We start from the raw sequence: 19,544 nt of genomic DNA on the forward strand, positions 1-19,544 counted from the left end.
GTCAGAATTAGCCTCATTAAAACCTTATCTTGATTCCACCCGTCTTCTTCCGCTCATCTGGGGGCGTGTCGCAGGGGCGTGTCGCGGGGGCAGCGGTTTAATTCAGGACTCACAGACTTCCCTCACCCCAGACACTTCCTCCAGCTCCTCCGAGGCCCAGAGAGACATAGTCCCTCCGACGAGTGACGGACGGCCGAGGGCGGAGTCAAGCCGAGAACAGCCAGAGGAAAACAGTTTTCTGTAAGTGAATAAAATGTGTGGATTGCCGAAAGACTCCAAAGTTATTTACCGTGAAGTCGACTGCTCTCTTGACTGAAAATATACTAGTCTGTGTGTAATATTTTAAATAATTTGTCAAACAGAATGTTTTAACTGGGTATAAAAACGGAATAAAAACAATTCAAACGTATTTTTCAAGGTTAAAAACTCAGAAAATGATGAACGCAGCAACAGAAAAACCACTGGAGTCTTGTTAATTCAGCCGTTTATTTGTTGCGGATCAAACACTGCACACGTTTGCATTGGCTGAGGCTTGTGCATAGACGGTTCTTCTTCTTCTTCTTCTTCTTCTTTTACGTGGGAAAAATATCCTACACTCGTTTATTTCGATTGACAGTAATAACCTCTTTTTTTGTACAGCCACATTCAGCAACAGACAAAACAGAGACAGATTCAAAGCAAAAACAGCGCGGACGAGCCGTGTGATGCCACTGCACGAAACACGAGACTGAACGACACCATGGTTCAAAATGACACGTAACCGACGGCAACGACGACCATGACGCCACGGAAACAGAACAGCCGCGTCGCGTGAAACGGATCTGAATTCAGAACGTTTTGGAGCCTTAACTTCACGTAAAATCATGTCACTGGTTTAATAATGAAGGATTTATGTCAAAAATGGGCCAATATTTTGTATTCATAAATAGAGACAAAAGTGAAATGATTGTAATGTATTTCTGAAGGAGAAACTGGGATTGAGTTTGGAATATCACAAAAAACACATTTACACTTGTATTTTACACTATTTGTTAACGTAATTGGAGACAAAACCCTGATTGTTTTGGTTTTAATACATATTTAATTACAGAAATGTTGACCCAAGATAATATTTTTCATTTTATCTACAAATATATTACAAACTTTACCACAATTTAGACTTTTTGTGAAACTGATATATAATTTTCAGGCGAGAAAATGTTATTCCCCTGTATTTTGTTACAGAAAAGTAACTAAACTGGCATTTTTTTGGTTATAAAGACATAATATCGTTCGTATTTAAACCTGATGCAGTCAAAGATTTAAATTGTGAGCAAAACATTTTTTAGCAAATTTTACATTTTATGGGAAAAATGAGACAATTTCTAAGGTTCATTTGAGTTTGAGTTTCTATTGTTCTGTTTTTGTTTTCATGTTCTTTAAACTCTTTGAAAAATGAATAATACTAATTAACAAATAATAATACAAATTTAACTTAATATTTTTTTTTTTTATGGATGACTTCATTTTAACTCCAGTTTGAACTTTGGTAAATAAAAGATGCAGAATTTTAGATTTTAGCCCCTTGGCTGTAATAAATAATACTTTCAAGCAAAAATACACTGTACATTAAAACAATAATCTCCAATAAATTATCATTGTAAGCGTAAATATTTCAGGTCGTGAAAATGACTCAAAACAGGATTCTGAGTTCAAACGTTTCCACGGCGACGGTTTGTTCCGGACAAAGAGAAAAGGTCGGACGGGAGACGGCGGAAGCTCAACATCTACTGGACGCGATGAGTTCAGAAAAATACGAGTCTCTTAGTTAAAGGGGACGTCCCGCGCTGAAGCCTGAAGTTTGCCTCATCCTGGACGCTCGAAATCCACTCTGGGAAATGCTCCTCCGCGTTTCTAAAGTCCCTTCGCTGGACTCGTTTGGCTCATTTACGTCGCACACGTTAGCGCCACGTTGACAGCAAATAAATATTAAAGACGTTTTTGAGCAAGAGAAACGCTCAGAAATGGAAAGTAAAAAGTAGTGGCCCAAATACTTACTCAAGAAAGAGTAAAAAGTACTAATACTTTGGCCGTAAAATGTATTTCGAGTATGAATCATGGGTTAATGTAATTGGACGAAACATTAAATAGTCCTTCAAAAACAAATCCTTCCTGAGCGTTTAATTTAATGTTTTTCAAATGGCAGTTCTGTTACTTCCAACTACATATATATCTCAAGTAGGAGTACAAGTACGGTGTTAGTAAACTATTCTGAAAAGTACAATTCCTTCCAAAAAGTACCTAAGTGTGAGTGAGTTTGGATGGTTCCAGGCTGGAGCGCGACACGTCCCCTTTAACGCGTGTACAAATCTATGGCCTTTGTATTCTTTTGCGTACATTTGGCTGTGGCCCCTCCCCCTGCAGTCGGGGGTCCGGTTTGTGTTGGGTGGGGCCCCTCCGCGCACGGCAGGAGCTCACATGTTCTTGTAGAGCGAGCGGTCCTGGGGCAGATGTGGCTGTGACGGCGTGCTCAGCTTCAGATGGAAGTGGTAGATGACCAGAGTGATGAGGATGATCAGGGCCAGGACCACGGCCAGGACGATGGGCAGCGTCTCCTCCAGGCGCTCCCTCTGGTCCGTGATGCACTTGTACGCTGCACGGAAAACACACAGATTACCCTTTAACCGGCCTCCTGCTGGTGCCAGAGTCAGGACTAAACATGGACCGGCCTCCTGCTGGTGCCAGAGTCAGGACTAAACATGGACCGGCCTCCTGCTGGTGCCAGAGTCAGGACTAAACATGGACCGGCCTCCTGCTGGTGCCAGAGTCAGGACTAAACATGGACCGGCCTCCTGCTGGTGCCCAGAGTCAGGACTAAACATGGACCGGCCTCCTGCTGGTGCCAGAGTCAGGACTAAACATGGACCGGCCTCCTGCTGGTGCCAGAGTCAGGACTAAACATGGACCGGCCTCCTGCTGGTGCCCAGAGTCAGGACTAAACATGGACTGGCCTCCTGCTAGTGCCAGAGTCAGGACTAAACATGGACCGGCCTCCTGCAGTGAGACGACCCCTTCAAACTGCAGCTCGGCCTTGACTGCGGCAGAGGAAACGCAGAGGAGCTGCAGCTCTGAGCGGGGAGCTCTGAGCGGGGCCGGGACACTGTAAAACTCATAAACCTTTAATGTCCCTTTAACGGCCGCTGCACCTCCTCCTCTCTTTATTCTCTCTTGTTCTGCGCCTTTGTCTTTTATTCTGTCGTTCTGCCGAGGTCACACGAGGTCAAACAGTCGAGTCCAGAGCCACATTCAAACATCCGGACCATAATCAATCAGGTTTATTTATTTATTTAGACTCAGAACATAAACACACCAGATTATCACCCATGGAGGCCAATGGCGTAAACCTGACTCGTGCCTGCTCGACTTTAACATAATGTTCTGAAATATGGTTTTAACTGAGGCTGAAACTCAGAACAAACAATTATTTTTGTTTATTCGACCGGTCAGACATGTTTTGTTTGTTTGATTACCGTGTTTTCCGCACTATAAGGAGCACTTAAAAGCCTTTAATTTTCTCAAAAAACAACAGTGCGCCTTATAACCCAGTGCGCCTTATATATGGATGGATTCTGGTGATGCTTACTGACCTCGAAGCGATTTTGTGTGGTACACGTTTTGTTTTGCTTAATGCGCCTCATGGTCCAGTGCTCCTTATAGTGCAGAAAATACGGTAATTGACAATAGTTGAGCCGTTAAGACTTTTTAAATATGTTTTCATCAAGCCCCACGCGCCAGGCCCCACGCGCCAGCCCCAGGGCGAGTTACGTGGTATTTTTGTGTGTTTTTGTGGTATTTTCGTGTGATTTCAATGTGATTTTCGTGTGTTCTTACGTGTGATTTACTTGTGATTTCCCTGTAATTTCACTGTGATTTACGCCTGATTTATGTGTGATTTTTGTGTGAATTACGTGTGATTTCAGTGTGATTTATGTGGTATTTCCGTGTGATTTTCGTGTGTTCTTACGTGTGATTTACTTGTGATTTCAATGTGATTTCATTGTGATTTACGCATGCTTTATGTGTTATTTCCGTGTAATTTCCGTGTGTTCTTACGTGTGATTTTTGTGTAATTTTTTTGTATTTTCGTGTGATTTACATGTGATTTTTGTGTGATTTACTTGTGAATTACGTGTGATTTCAATGTGATTTCAGTGTGATTTATGCATGATTTTTGTGGTATTTCTGTGTGATTTTCGTGTGATTTCCTTGTGATTTCTGTGCAATTCACGTGTGTTCTTACGTGTGATTTACTTGTGATTTTCCTGTGATTTACGTGTGATTTCAATGTAATTTCAGTGTGATTTACGCATGATTTTTTGGGTATTTCTGTGTGATTTCCATGTTATTTCCGTGTGATTTACATGTAATTTCAGTGTGATTTATGCATGATTTTTGTTGTATTTCTGTGTGATTTTCGTGTGATTTCCTTGTGATTTTTGTGCGATTTACGTGTGTTCTTACGTATGATTTACATGTGATTTCCGTGTGTTCTTACGTGTGATTTACTTGTGATTTTGCTATGATTTTTTTGTGATTTACTTGTGATTTCGATGTGATTTCCGTGTGATTTACTTGTGATTTACGTTTAATTTCAATGTGATTTCCATGTGATTTACTTGTGATTTCGATGTGATTTCCGTGTGATTTACTTGTGATTTACGTTTAATTTCAATGTGATTTTCGTGTGATTTCCTTGTGATTTACGTTTGATTTCAGTGTGTTCTTACGCCTGACTTACTTGTGATTTCTTTGTGATTTACATGTGATTTACATGTGTTCTTAAGTGTGATTTACTTGTGATTTACTTGTGATTTGCATGTGATTTACGTGTGATTTACGTCTGATTTTCGTGTAATTTAAGTGTTCTCTTACGTTCGCTGAAGACAAAGTCCGAGCTGATGTCGAAGGGCTGGATCTGGGTGTCGTACATGGACAGGGTGACGCCCTTCTGGTGGTCACTGGAGATGAGTGTGAGCGTCTGCTGCGCTGTGCACAGGAACGAGTGGCCTGCGGGCGTCACCAGCGCCGACAGACGGTGACTGCTGGCCGTGTGCTTCCCCGCTGCACACAAGGCATGTTTAAAGCATCACGGTGCGCGGAAATGATGAAAAAGCACACACACGTCCAGATAAAAACAGGTTAAAACAGATTAAATCAATAAACAAATGAGACAAATGTGGTAGTTTATAGACAATAGTTTAGAACAAATCAGGACAAATGCTCATAAATAAACAATTAAATCATATCAAATGAAAGATATTGCGATCGTGGAGAATGACAGGCGAAGTGAACAAGGCTGAATGACGCAGAACTTACGGTTATAGGCGTTGATGAAGTGCGACGTTTCGGACGTGTCGTAAACGAACTGCACTTTGCTGATCTTCCACACCTGGCTGCTTTTGCCACGGAGCTCCTGAAGCACAAAAGAGTCTTAAACACACGGAAACTGTGCACTTTTGTGTAAATCACATTTCCCTCAGGGCTCTCTTTCTCTCTTTCTTTCTCTCTCTCTCTCTCTCTCTTTCATTCTCTCTCTCTCTCTCTCTCTCTCTCTTTCATTCTCTCTCTCTTTATTAATCTGTCTCTCTCCCCCTCCCCCTCTCCCCCCACGGTATAGCGTAAAACACGGACTTTGCACGTCCACTTTAAACGTACAACTACAGTAGGTGATGTAAAGGCACCTTTTCTTTTTGGCCAAACGCCATTAAAAGTGACACAACTCCAGCACATTTCCCGCACCTTGGTGAAGTAGATGCGCAGAACGTACGCCTTGTTCTTCCAGCTGATTTGAATCTCTGACTCTGAGCTTCCGCAGATGCCCTCGATCTCTGCGCTGCGCGGAAGCATAAATGCCGACTGCTCCGTGATCAGCTGGAACACAGCGAGGGTCAAACAACTGTGAGCGGACTTTGTGTCCTCCGCACACGGACTTTGAATATGATGTGAGTTTATGAACACTGAAATGTTCTTACGTCTATTCCGTTGAGCGCGAGCACGTCATATGGCACGAGGAACTTGGCAGCGAACTCCACCATGAGGCACGTGGTGCTGTTCTCCCGCACGGCGAAGATAGCTTTGTCCGGGTTGTCTGACAAACCGGACAGGTTTTCCCCTTCATGCGCCAGCACCACGGACAGCGGCATCACACCTGCACACGCACGCGCACAGTACACTTTCAGGAGGTACACGCACATGCACGCACGCGCACACTACACCGTCAGGAGGTGCGCACACACACGCAGCGCCAAAAAACTGCAGCGCTGGCAGAAAAGTCACGAGTGGAAGTGAAAAGGCAGAAACGCGCTGGGTCAGACCCCGCTCAGAGAGATACACGCTCCGGGACATTTTTCACTTCATCACGAAGCACAAAAGTCCAGATTTCACACATGAAACGCGCATGCATTTGATGTCAGAGAACAGGTTCTTACCGAAGAGCACGCTGAGCAGGAGCCGGGCGCTCTCCGTGGTGCTGAACCCCGCTGCTCCCATGACTCAAGCTGAAGCTGGATCTGAATCTGAAGCTGTGCGTCTCCGGGCTCACGCGCTGAGAGAAGGCGCTCCTCTCGCGCCAGCGGAGAGAGAGGGGGAGGAGTGAGAGCAGGCTTCACGCGCTCCGTTCACCTCAGCAGGCACGCGCACACCATCCGGACTGCACCAAAACCAGGTCCAGTCAGGACCCGCTCGAGTCACAGTTTAAGCCCAGCAGTGCGCTTCATTTGGGGATGAGCTCAGAGACAAAGGCGCGCTGGTCCCGCAGAGCTGTTCTCTGGAGTTCTGCTGCTCCGTGACTGACCCCCCCTCTCTCACGACCCCCCCCCCCCCCTCTCACGACCTCCCCCTCTGAGGCGTCCCACCGCTGCGAGCTGCACCTCGGATCACAGCAACAAAACTTTGAGACGAGTGCACTTCTTCTCATAATTTGCTCTTCGTGGCGTTAGCTCAAAACCTGGGTTTAGGGTCCAGAGTGTGACCAGGACTAAATGAACTCTGACCATTGGACTTCAGGATCAGAGTCACGCTCAGATGGAGCTCAGAGCGCATGGGATCATGGCACATGGAGCTGCCAAAGACAATGTCTTAAAAGACGGAAAACTCAGAGAAGAACGCGAGGATCTGGATTCTACACGAGACCTGAGGCTCAGTTTGTGCCTCAACAACAAAAGTTTTGACCCAGGACGTGTTGGACTCGGGAGTGAAAGGACGCACGGAGAACGCTCTTGATGCACTTGTCTTTCTCCACAGCCTTTTGCTCTCTGCAGCTTTGTTTCCTTTGTCTGCTTTCCCATTGTTTTCCCGACACAAATCCATAGGGCTAAATATTGTTTCTGGAGCAAATGGACGCAGTATTATTTATGAACGCTCTGGACTCATTTACCGTTGAGTGTAATTAATTATCAGGTCAGTAATTAAACAACAGACTCAGAGTTTTGTCCCATTCACCAGGGTTTATTGGACACATACTATAAAACAGTATTAAAGGAGCCAAATAACAACAGTATTCATAAGTAGAACAGTACAATATTAATATAAAAACACACACAGAATGTCGACAAGCTACAGTTAAAATAGAAAGGAGGAAATCAAATCTGTGACAAAGCTCTGCAAAAATAATCTGCTTTTTGACCGACTCGAGTCACACAACAAAACGTCAGACTAGTGCAAAAAGCCTCTAAAACAAACCTGTAACTACACATTATATCTAATATATATCATATATCTTCATAGAAATAACCCCTTAATTTGGCGTTTATCATTCATAAAATAATTTAACGTCCTAAACAGACACAAGAGTGGCACATTATAAAGCGATGGGAGGATTAAAAGCACTTTGACCTCTGCACTAGATGTGAGTGAGAGCCCGTGGAGTCTAGAGCCCGCGTTAAGGAGTCTAGAGCCCACATAGAGCCCCCGTTAAGGAGTCTAGAGCCCGCGTTAATGACCCCGTTCCAGTATTTACACAAAACCTTCACCAACACAGAAGGACTACACTGCAAAACGAGTGAAAATGACTTGAAATCAGAATATTTAAGTCGTTCGGACTCGTTTAGAGTCAAATAGAACAGTCATTTTTTACTACTAATTGTCAATTGGATTTAATTTAACAACATTCAACAAACGTATCACAATAATGAACAAGTTGTGTCTATTATTTTCTCATTCAACACAAACTAATATCTGCTCAAGGTGCAATTGTACTCGTTTATCAAAAGAGCTCAAAACCCGAATCGAAAGGTAATTCAATCAAAATGAGTCAAAACCATTTAAATGAAGAATAGTCATTTTAACAGTTGTTGATGTTCCGTTGTTGCAGTTGAACAGTTGAATCACAAACGTACCATCGAGTCTGGCGTGTGGCGTGTGAGTGACGTGTGCAAACACAGATCTAAAGTGCAACCATGAAAATAACTTTGGGAGCGTCAGAAGATTTTTAAATGGCTAAAAAGAAATATTGTCACTGGAAAAATACAATCTTAAATAATATATATATATAATATATATTTTTAAGTGGTTGAATTAAGAAGAGTGTATCTTGATTAAAGCATATTTTGAATTTCTTAAAATGCTATTTGCGAATGGAAAGTTTTGTTCTTAATTCATTCTGTTTTAAGAGTGAATTCTGTCACTCATCCAAGTCGCTTCTTCTTCAAGGTCATAAACGTAAATCAAACCTAGTCAGAAGTCAAGTTTATCATTCTGATATTATGTTTTTCCCACAGATTAGGGCATAAATCCCGTCTGGAGATGTGGAGATACGAGTGGGACACCTTCACGGGACAGACGGCTCTACATGTTGCATAGTGTGATTTCGGGGACAAACAGATGTGACTTTAAATCCAAAGAATGGGACATAACTTAACCCTGATGCCATGGTTCACCTCCCTTTGATCCTTTAACACAGAAATGGGACAAAAGCTGCTACTTCAGCAGGGTGTCGCCTCCAGGTCTACATTCAAACACGTACAGTTTTACAGTGCACTGACGGGGGTCGTGGGTCGGGACTCGGGACGGGACAGGACTCGGGACGGGATTCGTGACAGGACTCGTCGGGACAGGACTTGGAGAAGGACTTGGGATAGAACTCGGGACAGGACTTGGGACGGGACTTGTCGGGACAGGATTTAGAACAGGACTTGGAACAGGAGTCGGGATGGGACTCGGGACAGGACTTGGGACAGGACTTGTCGGGACATGCCTCGGGACAGGAGTTGGGACATGCCTCGGGACAGGACTGGTGCAGAGCTGACAGTGTTTTCAACTTAAGTGCGATGTGGTCTCCATGACGACTGCTGCACAGTTTAAGGACAAAGGAATGAGTCAAAAGTACTTGCATTTGGATCATTATTCTTATCCAAACAGGTGAAAACATCTTGAAGATTTGAATCGTGTAGTTTTGTGTCGTTTTCACTGGCATAAATGTAAGACAAAAACATGTCATGTTTCGTTAATATTAAGGGATTTCTCTGTGTAAAAATGGCCAAAATTGCACGTATTGGGAGCTTTTAAATATGAAACTGAAAGATTGCTTAATCTAGTCGACACATTAAATACAATAATGTTTACGGGAGGCATTTTTGACATTTGAGTTGACAAAATCCTACTGAAAATTGGTGTAAATGTTCAAATTTTGCTAAATTTTTTGAGTTAAAACTTGAATAAATCATGCTGGGAATTTGATCACAACAAATCCTTCCGTGATTGTTCTTTATGTCTCTGTGGGAGAAAAATGCCTTTGGAGAAAATGGAGTTTGAAGCTACAACGTCCCATTCCAATCTATGGATATTAAATAAATAAATAGATAAAATATCTTAAGGAGCAGATTGGACAGTAAGATCTAATTTACTCAAATATTGCAAAAGATTTGTATTCAACGTGTCAACAAGACGTTTAAACCTGGCTCTGTCCAGGGACCAGAATTATATCACCCAAATGTGCAATTTTGGCCTCATTTGTACGACAACGATACATATTTGTACATTTATGTCAGAAAGCGACAGACGACGTTTTGAATAAGTTGGGTGTACGTCGGTTTGAGTCATTTTAACTCCTTTTTCTGCAGCGTTTCTCGGGTCGGAGACGTCGGGATCCGTGGTGGCTCAGAGGAGGACGATGCAGAGGAAGCACGGGTGGAGGAGGAGGAGGAGGAGGAGGAAAAGGAGGCGGAGGTGGAGGAGGAGCCAGGCTGAGCGGCAGAAACTCACATCTACACCAGTTCAAAGCGCCGCCATCTTCTCCTTTTGCGTAGTTTGGACTAGTTCAGTTTTGTACTGCTCGTTAGTCTTAATAATTGTACTGGTTTCAAGATAACATTGTCATTGGAGTAAGAAAATTACATCTAATAAATCAACAAAATGAGTAAAAAAGGCTACGAGTGAAAATAACACAAACTAAAACACTTATAATAACTAAACATTCAATATTCTTAATAAATCATGAACAACGAGTTAATTCACAATGAACAAACTATTTAATTAATGATGATTCAATTAATTATGACAACTCACTTAATTAAGCGGTTACTAAGCCTTAATTCTTAATAAACTATTTGTTCATGATGAATTAAGCCTTTGTTCTCTTTGTTCATGCTTTACTAAGGTGAATTAATTATTATGTTTGGACTGATTAAAAACACCTACTCCACAGACAAAAAAATAAAAAGAAAACTATCGAAAAAATCAAAAATAAAAGTCTAAAAATGTGGCTTTACAAACTGAATTATACAAACTAGTTCAAACTACTCAAAAAAAGTGAAGTATTCTCAGGTCATGAACTCTGAAGTGGTTTTAACTTGTGTAGATATGCTTTTTTGCAGTGTATGTTTGGGCGTTTCTTGTTTTTGAGTGCGTGGTGGTGGTGGTCGTCGTGGTAGCGGTGTGTCGGTGGCGTCAGGCGCTCACACCACCGTGGCAGGTCTGCGCTCCATCTCCTGCTCCAGCTTCACCATCTGCTGCATGTCCTTGGCCTGTCCAAACCAGCACAAACCAGTCAAAACCAGCACAAACCAGTCAAAACCAGCACAAACCAGTCAAAAACCAGCACACAAACCAGTCAAAACCAGCACAAACCAGTCAAAACCAGCACAAACCAGTCAAAAACCAGCACACAAACCAGTCAAAACCAGTTAAAAACAGTCAAAACCAGCACACAAACCAGCACAAACCAGAAGAAACCAGCATAAACCAGAACAAACCAGTCAAAACTCACACCAGCTCCAGGGTTTCTGTGTGGACTCGGAATAAATGAGAACATAACGTGCATTTTAGGGTGTTTTGTTTTACTAAATGCATTTTGTGGTTTTGGAAAAATTGCCTTTCTACAACAACTGCAAATGAATAAGTCGAGCCACGTCACAGGGCGACTTGAACCTTCACTCAAAACCTAAATGAAAACACATGACAAATCTAGTTATTATGTTTTTTTATTTTTTAAACTAACATATTTAAACTGTTAACATATATAGATATATTTATTTTTCTTTATGTGATATTTCTTCCTTTTTATGGTCAAATCAGTAATTTTTTAGTACATTCCTGATGCAGTGATAAAATGTCTTTCTGAATATTGATTTTGTCACTGCTACATTCCATATTTTATTTGAAAAAAACACTAACACTAGTTTAGGGTTTATCATCAAAATGTTTAACAAGTCAAACGCTCAGAGGTTCAGTCATTCACACAAACGCTGACATTCCTTTGACACAGTGAACACATGAACACATGAACATGTAAACACATGAACACGTGTGCACATGAACACATGAACATGTAAACACATGAACACGTGTGCACATGAACACATGAACATGTAAACACATGAACACGTGTGCACATGAACACATGAACATGTAAACACATGAACACGTGTGCACACGAACACATGAACACATGAACATGTAAACACATGAACACGTGTGCACACGAACACATGAACACATGAACATGTAAACACATGAACACGTGTGCACATGAACACATGAACACATGAACATGTAAACACATGAACACGTGTGCACACGAACACATGAACACATGAACATGTAAACACATGAACACGTGTGCACATGAACACATGAACACATGAACATGTAAACACATGAACACGTGTGCACACGAACACATGAACACATGAACATGTAAACACATGAACACGTGTGCACATGAACACATGAACACATGAACATGTAAACACATGAACACGTGTGCACATGAACACGTGAATACATGAACATGTAAACACATGAACACGTGAACATGTAAACACATGCACACGTGTGCACATGAACACATGAACACATGAACATGTAAACACATGAACATGTGTGCACACGAACACATGAACACATGAACATGTAAACACATGAACATGTGTGCACACGAACACATGAACACATGAACATGTAGACACATGAACACGTGTGCACATGAACACGTGAACACATGAACATGTAAACACATGAACACGTGAACACATGAACACATGAACACGTAAACACATGAACACGTGTGCACATGAACACATGAACACATGAACATGTAAACACATGAACACGTGTGCACATGAACACGTGAACACATGAACATGTAAACACATGAACACGTGTGCACATGAACACGTGAACACATGAACATGTAAACACATGAACACGTGAACACATGAACACATGAACACGTAAACACATGAACACGTGTGCACATGAACACATGAACACATGAACATGTAAACACATGAACACGTGTGCACATGAACACGTGAACACATGAACATGTAAACACATGAACACGTGAACACATGAACACATGAACACGTAAACACATGAACACGTGAACATGTAAACACATGCACACGTGTGCACATGAACACATGAACACATGAACATGTAAACACATGAACACGTGTGCACATGAACACGTGAACACATGAACATGTAAACACATGCACACGTGAATACATGAACACATGAACACGTAAACACATGAACACGTGAACATGTAAACACATGCACACGTGAACACATGAACACGTAAACACATGAACACGTGAACATGTAAACACATGCACACGTGAACACATGAACACGTGAACACATGAACACGTGTGCACACAAACACATGAACACGTAAACACATGAACACATGAACATGTGAACATTTAAACACATGAACACGTGAACACATGAACACATGCACACGTGAACACATGACCACATGAACACGTGTGCACGTGAACACATGAACATGTAAACACATGAACACGTGTTCACGTGAACACGTGAACACATGAACACGTGTTCACGTGAACACATGAACACGTGAACACATGAACACGTGAACACATGAACACGTGAGCAGATGAGATGAGGATGAGATGAGGATGCCTACCTTGAAGCTGTTTGTTTGCATGATGTGATTTCAAAAGCTGGAAAAAGGCAAATCATAACAACATAAATTAGGCACAAACAAGAACAAACGTGACGATGATGAAACACGAGACTTTCATGACGTGAGAAAGTCGCAGCTAAAAGATGCACATGCCTAGAATGTTCCACAGTGCAGCATTAAACTCAACTAGAAACTAAACATGTTTCTCTGATCTGACCTCACCTGTGCGTCTCCATGGAGATAGTGAACTTTAATGTCACACTACGGAACATTTTAGGCAAACGTCACACAGAGGACATGAAGGTTTTAACTTGATCATGAGTCAAAGTTAATACCACTGAAATGGAAAAATAATGCCATCTCAAATAAACGAGCCGTATCGGTGCGTTGTTATTAAAAACACGTGTATCGCTCTGTAACATCTGTAACATCCACGTTAGCATCTGTAACATCCACGTTAGCATCTGTAACATCCACTTTAGCATCTGTAACATACACGTTAGCATCTGTAACATCCACTTTAGCATCTGTAACATCCACTTTAGCATCTGTAACATCCACTTTAGCATCTGTAACATACACGTTAGCATCTGTAACATCCACTTTAGCATCTGTAACATCCACTTTAGCATCTGTAACATACACGTTAGCATCTGTAACATCCACTTTAGCATCTGTAACATACACGTTAGCATCTGTAACATCCACTTTAGCATCTGTAACATCCACGTTAGCATCTGTAACATCCACGTTAGCATCTGTAACATCCACTTTAGCATCTGTAACATCCACTTTAGCATCTGTAACATCCACTTTAGCATCTGTAACATACACGTTAGCATCTGTAACATACACGTTAGCATCTGTAACATACACTTTAGCATCTGTAACATACACTTAAGCATCTGTAACATACACGTTAGCATCTGTAACATACACGTTAGCATCTGTAACATACACTTTGGCGTCTGTAACATACACGTTAGCATCTGTAACATACACGTTAGCATCTGTAACATACACGTTAGCATCTGTAACATACACGTTAGCATGTAGCATGTCGTCCGCGGTGACACGCTTTGTTCGACATCGTCTGTTCTAACTTGTGGTCGGTTGTACCTGCTCATTAAACTTCTCTAGCTTCTCCAGCTGCTCCCTCTGGTTCTTCTTCAGTTGTTCCATCTCCTTCTGCTGCTTCATCGCCAGCTGCCGCGGAGACAAAGACAAACACACGATCACCGTTAGCGACCGCGCAACGATAACGAATTAACTTCACTCTGATCAATCCCGTACCCGCTTTCGTTCGTCCAGGAACTTCTTGGTGTTACTGCTGTTCAGTTCTCTGACTCGCCTGGAAGCAAATCCAAGCGTCAGTATGTGGAGGTGGTCTACAGGAGGGGCTCTTTCTATTTCAACATCGGTTAACCTGCTTCTCGATTATTGACCAATTTCTGTTTCATTGTTTGATTTTTGTTCATTCTGCTGGTCGGGCTCTAGAAATACATTGAATTGAAGATATTTACGATTTTTTTGATTTGTTGGTATATGGCTTTTTGCCATAGCAACAGCGTGAGAGCAGATATAATGCGATAAATGTACAGTATTTAGCCTGATTTCCATATTATTACATGTTTCTGTATAGTTCACAGTTAAACACAGGATTTAAAAACAGTGGAATGACAGCCGTGTTCGAGCCCGTTAACAAGCTTTTGAGTAAAACATGTCCCATCGCCATGGAGACGGGCCTCCAGTTACGGAGTGGACCTCGTGTCGCCGACCTTTCTCGCTCTGCTTTGTTTTTGATGGTCTTGTCCTGACTGATGGCTTTGCTGTTCTCCATGGACATCTTGGCTTGGTTGGCTCGCATCTCTTTGCTTTGCCTGAAAAATAAACCGGAACCGAGTTATTTTACTAAACGTTGTGAGGCGCGGATGTGAGGCGCGGATGTGAGGCGCGGATGTGAGGCGCGGATGTGAGGCGCGGACGTGAGGCGCGGACGTGAGGCGCGGACGTGAGGCGCGGACGTGAGGCGCGGCCGTGAGGCGCGGATGTGAGGCGCGGGTGTGAGGCGCGGATGTGAGGCGCGGATGTGAGGCGCGGCCGTGAGGCGCGGACGTGAGGCGCGGACGTGAGGCGCGGACGTGAGGCGCGGACGTGAGGCGCGGACGTGAGGCGCGGACGTGAGGCGCGGCCGTGAGGCGCGGATGTGAGGCGCGGATGTGAGGCGCGGATGTGAGGCGCGGATGTGAGGCGCGGATGTGAGGCGCGGCCGTGAGGCGCGGACGTGAGGCGCGGACGTGAGGCGCGGACGTGAGGCGCGGACGTGAGGCGCGGACGTGAGGCGCGGACGTGAGGCGCGGCCGTGAGGCGCGGATGTGAGGCGCGGATGTGAGGCGCGGATGTGAGGCGCGGACGTGAGGCGCGGACGTGAGGCGCGGACGTGAGGCGCGGCCGTGAGGCGCGGGTGTGAGGCGCGGGTGTGAGGCGCGGATGTGAGGCGCGGGTGTGAGGCGCGGGTGTGAGGCGCGGCCGTGAGGCGCGGGTGTGAGGCGCGGGTGTGAGGCGCGGCCGTGAGGCGCGGACGTGAGGCGCGGACGTGAGGCGCGGACGTGAGGCGCGGATGTGAGGCGCACCAGACTCTTACCGCTCGTGGATGAGCTTGAGCTGGACGGCCTGCTGCTCCTGGACAGAGGTCAGGAGCTTCTTGAGGTGGTCACACTGCTGCGTGACGTGGTTGTCCTTCACTTCCTGCTCCTCGCTGCTGTGGCTGCTGATCAGCTCTGACCACTCCTTTGTGTGCTGCGCCGTTATGTCCTTCACCTGCACCGACACGCCACGTGTGAGCGCCACAGACAAACAACAACAACAACAACAAGGGTCTGAGGAGGCGAAGAGGAGGGCGAGGAGGAGGACTTAGAGGAGGACTTAGAGGAAGAGGACTTAGAGGAGGAGGACTTAGAGGAGGACTTAGAGGAGGACTTAGAGGAGGACTTCGAGGAAGAGGACTTAGAGGAAGAGGACTTAGAGGAGGACTTAGAGGAGGAGGACTTAGAGGAGGATTTAGAGGAAGAGGACTTAGAGGAGGACTTAGAGGAAGAGGACTTAGAGGAGGACTTAGAGGAAGAGGACTTAGAGGAGGACTTAGAGGAAGAGGACTTAGAGGAAGAGGACTTAGAGGAGGACTTTGAGGAAGAGGACTTAGAGGAAGAGGACTTAGAGGAGGACTTAGAGGAGGAGGACTTAGAGGAAGAGGACTTAGAGGAGGACTTCGAGGAAGAGGACTTAGAGGAAGAGGACTTAGAGGAGGACTTAGAGGAGGAGGACTTAGAGGAGGACTTAGAGGAGGACTTCGAGGAAGAGGACTTAGAGGAGGAGGACTTAGAGGAGGACTTAGAGGAGGAGGACTTAGAGGAAGAGGACTTAGAGGAGGACTTAGAGGAAGAGGACTTAGAGGAAGAGGACTTAGAGGAGGAGGACTTAGAGGAGGACTTAGAGGAGGAGGACTTAGAGGAAGAGGACTTAGAGGAGGACTTAGAGGAAGAGGACTTAGAGGAGGACTTCGAGGAAGAGTACTTAGAGGAAGAGGACTTAGAGGAGGACTTAGAGGAGGAGGACTTAGAGGGAGGAGGACTTAGAGGAGGACTTAGAGGAGGAGGACTTAGAGGAGGACTTAGAGGAGGACTTAGAGGAGGAGGACTTAGAGGAAGAGGACTTAGAGGAGGACTTCGAGGAAGAGGACTTAGAGGAAGAGGACTTAGAGGAGGAGGACTTAGAGGAGGACTTAGAGGAGGAGGACTTAGAGGAGGAGGACTTAGAGGAAGAGGACTTAGAGGAGGAGGACTTAGAGGAAGAGGACTTAGAGGAGGAGGACTTAGAGGAGGACTTAGAGGAGGAGGACTTAGAGGAAGAGGACTTAGAGGAGGACTTAGAGGAAGAGGACTTAGAGGAGGACTTCGAGGAAGAGTACTTAGAGGAAGAGGACTTAGAGGAGGACTTAGAGGAGGAGGACTTAGAGGGAGGAGGACTTAGAGGAGGACTTAGAGGAGGAGGACTTAGAGGAGGACTTAGAGGAGGACTTAGAGGAGGAGGACTTAGAGGAAGAGGACTTAGAGGAGGACTTCGAGGAAGAGGACTTAGAGGAAGAGGACTTAGAGGAGGAGGACTTAGAGGAGGACTTAGAGGAGGAGGACTTAGAGGAGGAGGACTTAGAGGAAGAGGACTTAGAGGAGGACTTCGAGGAAGAGGACTTAGAGGAAGAGGACTTAGAGGAGGAGGACTTAGAGGAGGACTTAGAGGAGGACTTAGAGGAGGACTTAGAGGAGGAGGACTTAGAGGAAGAGGACTTAGAGGAGGCGTTACCTTGGCTTTGTGCTCAGTGGCGAGTGTTTGAATCTTATCCTCCGTCTCCTTCTTCAGATCATGGCAGTTGTTTTCTCTGCAATTCAGACAAAACGCTTTCCGTTACTTTAAGAACAGATGTATATTTATACTTATATTTGTAACCAAAGAATGTCAAGTTGGATACTTTGTCCAGGCAGAATCCATATAAAAGTCTGATTATTATCCTTTTTTAAAAACTGACCCTGAACGATTGATTTGACTAGAAATAAGAGAGTTAAAGCTGTATTTTTATAGAGTTTCCTTTGATCAGAAAGAATAAATACAGTAAAATGCCTAAGCGTGAAATGAAATAAAGTATATATTTGAAGAGATGTATTCGATTTATTTCCACGTCGTTGAGCAAAATCACAGATATGTTGTAAACGCAGCTCTCGTGGTTCAAATGAGACCGTTGTGGGCTGTCCGCATCTAATTACAGCACGTTTAATTCGCCGCAAACGAGGACCGTGGCTGTTTTTCAGACGGTTATAATCGTGTGATGTGCCACAGACGTTCTTCTCAAACAGGTGTGGCTCGGAGCGTGGAGGAGGCGGCGCTTTACCCTCGCTTCTTGATGGCTTTCTCCAGCAGTTTCTCCAGTGTGACCTTGTCTTTGTCGTGGAGAGACACCATCTTGTCGGCCTGAGTGCAGTGAGTCTTCTGCATGGCGTTCTGGTCCTGGGTCAAGACACGAACGTTAGATTATTTCATTTCTTTGACCACGTGTATGCCTTTTTCACTCACTTTTAAATGCTTCTTCTTCAAAGCGCTGAGTTCTTTCTGTTGCTTCTTTAATAACTTGAGGTACGACTGCAAAAAAACAACGAAATTACACATGAATCGAGCAGCGTTTAAATGACTGCGACATAAATGAAAATACAGGAGGAATTCTCACCTTCATTTGTTTTAAGTCGTCGATGCTGACGTGAGGCACAAGTCCTGAATCTGAAACACAATATGTTTGAACAAATGAATCGCAAATTCAAACCAATCAAACCATCAAAGTAACTATTCCATAATCTATCAATCGTCTGCGTGTGAAGACTTCTTTATTTTACTTATTTATTTATTTATTTCTTCAATGGATTTCTTTATGTTTTTTATTTACTTATTTATTATTGTTTTAATATATATATATTTTTATTATTCAAGTATTTTTTCATTTACTTAATTATTTATGTACCTTTTATTTACTTATTTATGTATTTTTTATTTACTTATTTATTTATGTATTTCTTCAATGTATTTATTTATGTTTTTTAAATTTACTTATTTATTAATCTTTTTATATATATATATATATATATATATATGTATATATATATATATATATATATATATATATTTATTATTCATTTATTTTTTATTTTTCAATTTACTTATTTATTTATGTATGTATTTATTTATGTACTTTTTATTTACTTATTTATTTATTTATGTATTTCTTCAATGTATTTATTTATGTTCTTTAATTTACTGATTCATTATTATTTTTTATATATTTATTGTTTATTATTCATGTATTTTTTTATTTTTCAATTCACTTATTTATTTATGTACTTTTGTTTTTTTATTTAATTATTTATTTATTCATGAGTAATTATGGGAAGATTTTATGTCTGTTGTGTTATTATTTTTATTCTCTACACACACAAAAAGTGAAAAATCTGATTGTTATCTGACTTAATCATTATTAACTTATTGAAATGTCACGAGAACAGTTACATCTGGAGTAATCGGATTACTT

The 19,544-nt window shown here is 43.0% G+C and overlaps 2 protein-coding genes and 1 long non-coding RNA gene across 4 annotated transcripts in view; all 3 read right to left on the reverse strand.

Annotated features, from left to right (window-relative positions):
* Positions 1-2,304: 2,304 nt before the first annotated feature.
* On the reverse strand, positions 2,305-6,816 carry lamp5 (lysosomal associated membrane protein family member 5). Its single transcript, XM_072440124.1, has 6 exons — positions 6,468-6,816; positions 6,012-6,187; positions 5,779-5,910; positions 5,356-5,452; positions 4,912-5,100; positions 2,305-2,632 (listed from the first exon to the last, which is right to left on the reverse strand). Exons 1-6 carry the CDS (start codon positions 6,526-6,528, stop codon positions 2,454-2,456), a joined length of 834 nt encoding a protein of 277 aa, XP_072296225.1. The 5' UTR covers positions 6,529-6,816; the 3' UTR covers positions 2,305-2,453.
* Positions 6,817-7,458: 642 nt separating this feature from the next.
* Positions 7,459-10,476, reverse strand: LOC140354956 (uncharacterized). The gene is made up of 2 exons (XR_011926006.1): positions 7,939-10,476; positions 7,459-7,906 (listed from the first exon to the last, which is right to left on the reverse strand). It is a non-coding gene; the product is annotated as an uncharacterized lncRNA (long non-coding RNA).
* Positions 10,477-10,803: 327 nt separating this feature from the next.
* Positions 10,804-19,544, reverse strand: part of LOC140354994 (1-phosphatidylinositol 4,5-bisphosphate phosphodiesterase beta-4-like) — a 131,349-nt gene continuing 122,608 nt past the window's right edge. Inside the window, exons 30-39 of one of the 2 annotated variants that reach the window (XM_072440122.1) lie at positions 18,693-18,742; positions 18,542-18,607; positions 18,360-18,475; positions 17,777-17,852; positions 16,062-16,237; positions 15,196-15,297; positions 14,711-14,768; positions 14,537-14,623; positions 13,418-13,454; positions 10,804-11,000 (exon numbers count right to left, since the gene is read on the reverse strand). In XM_072440122.1, the coding sequence (XP_072296223.1) occupies positions 10,924-11,000; positions 13,418-13,454; positions 14,537-14,623; positions 14,711-14,768; positions 15,196-15,297; positions 16,062-16,237; positions 17,777-17,852; positions 18,360-18,475; positions 18,542-18,607; positions 18,693-18,742 (845 nt within the window). In that variant the 3' untranslated portion in view covers positions 10,804-10,923. The remainder of the gene's footprint in view (positions 11,001-13,417; positions 13,455-14,536; positions 14,624-14,710; positions 14,769-15,195; positions 15,298-16,061; positions 16,238-17,776; positions 17,853-18,359; positions 18,476-18,541; positions 18,608-18,692; positions 18,743-19,544) is intronic. The other variant, XM_072440123.1, reaches the window with a different exon arrangement.

This window comes from Eucyclogobius newberryi, unplaced genomic scaffold (genome assembly GCF_026437365.1).
Source record: "Eucyclogobius newberryi isolate DKJ021-1_F unplaced genomic scaffold, fEucNew1.0.hap1 SCAF_1, whole genome shotgun sequence".
Lineage (NCBI taxonomy): Eukaryota > Metazoa > Chordata > Actinopteri > Gobiiformes > Gobiidae > Eucyclogobius > Eucyclogobius newberryi.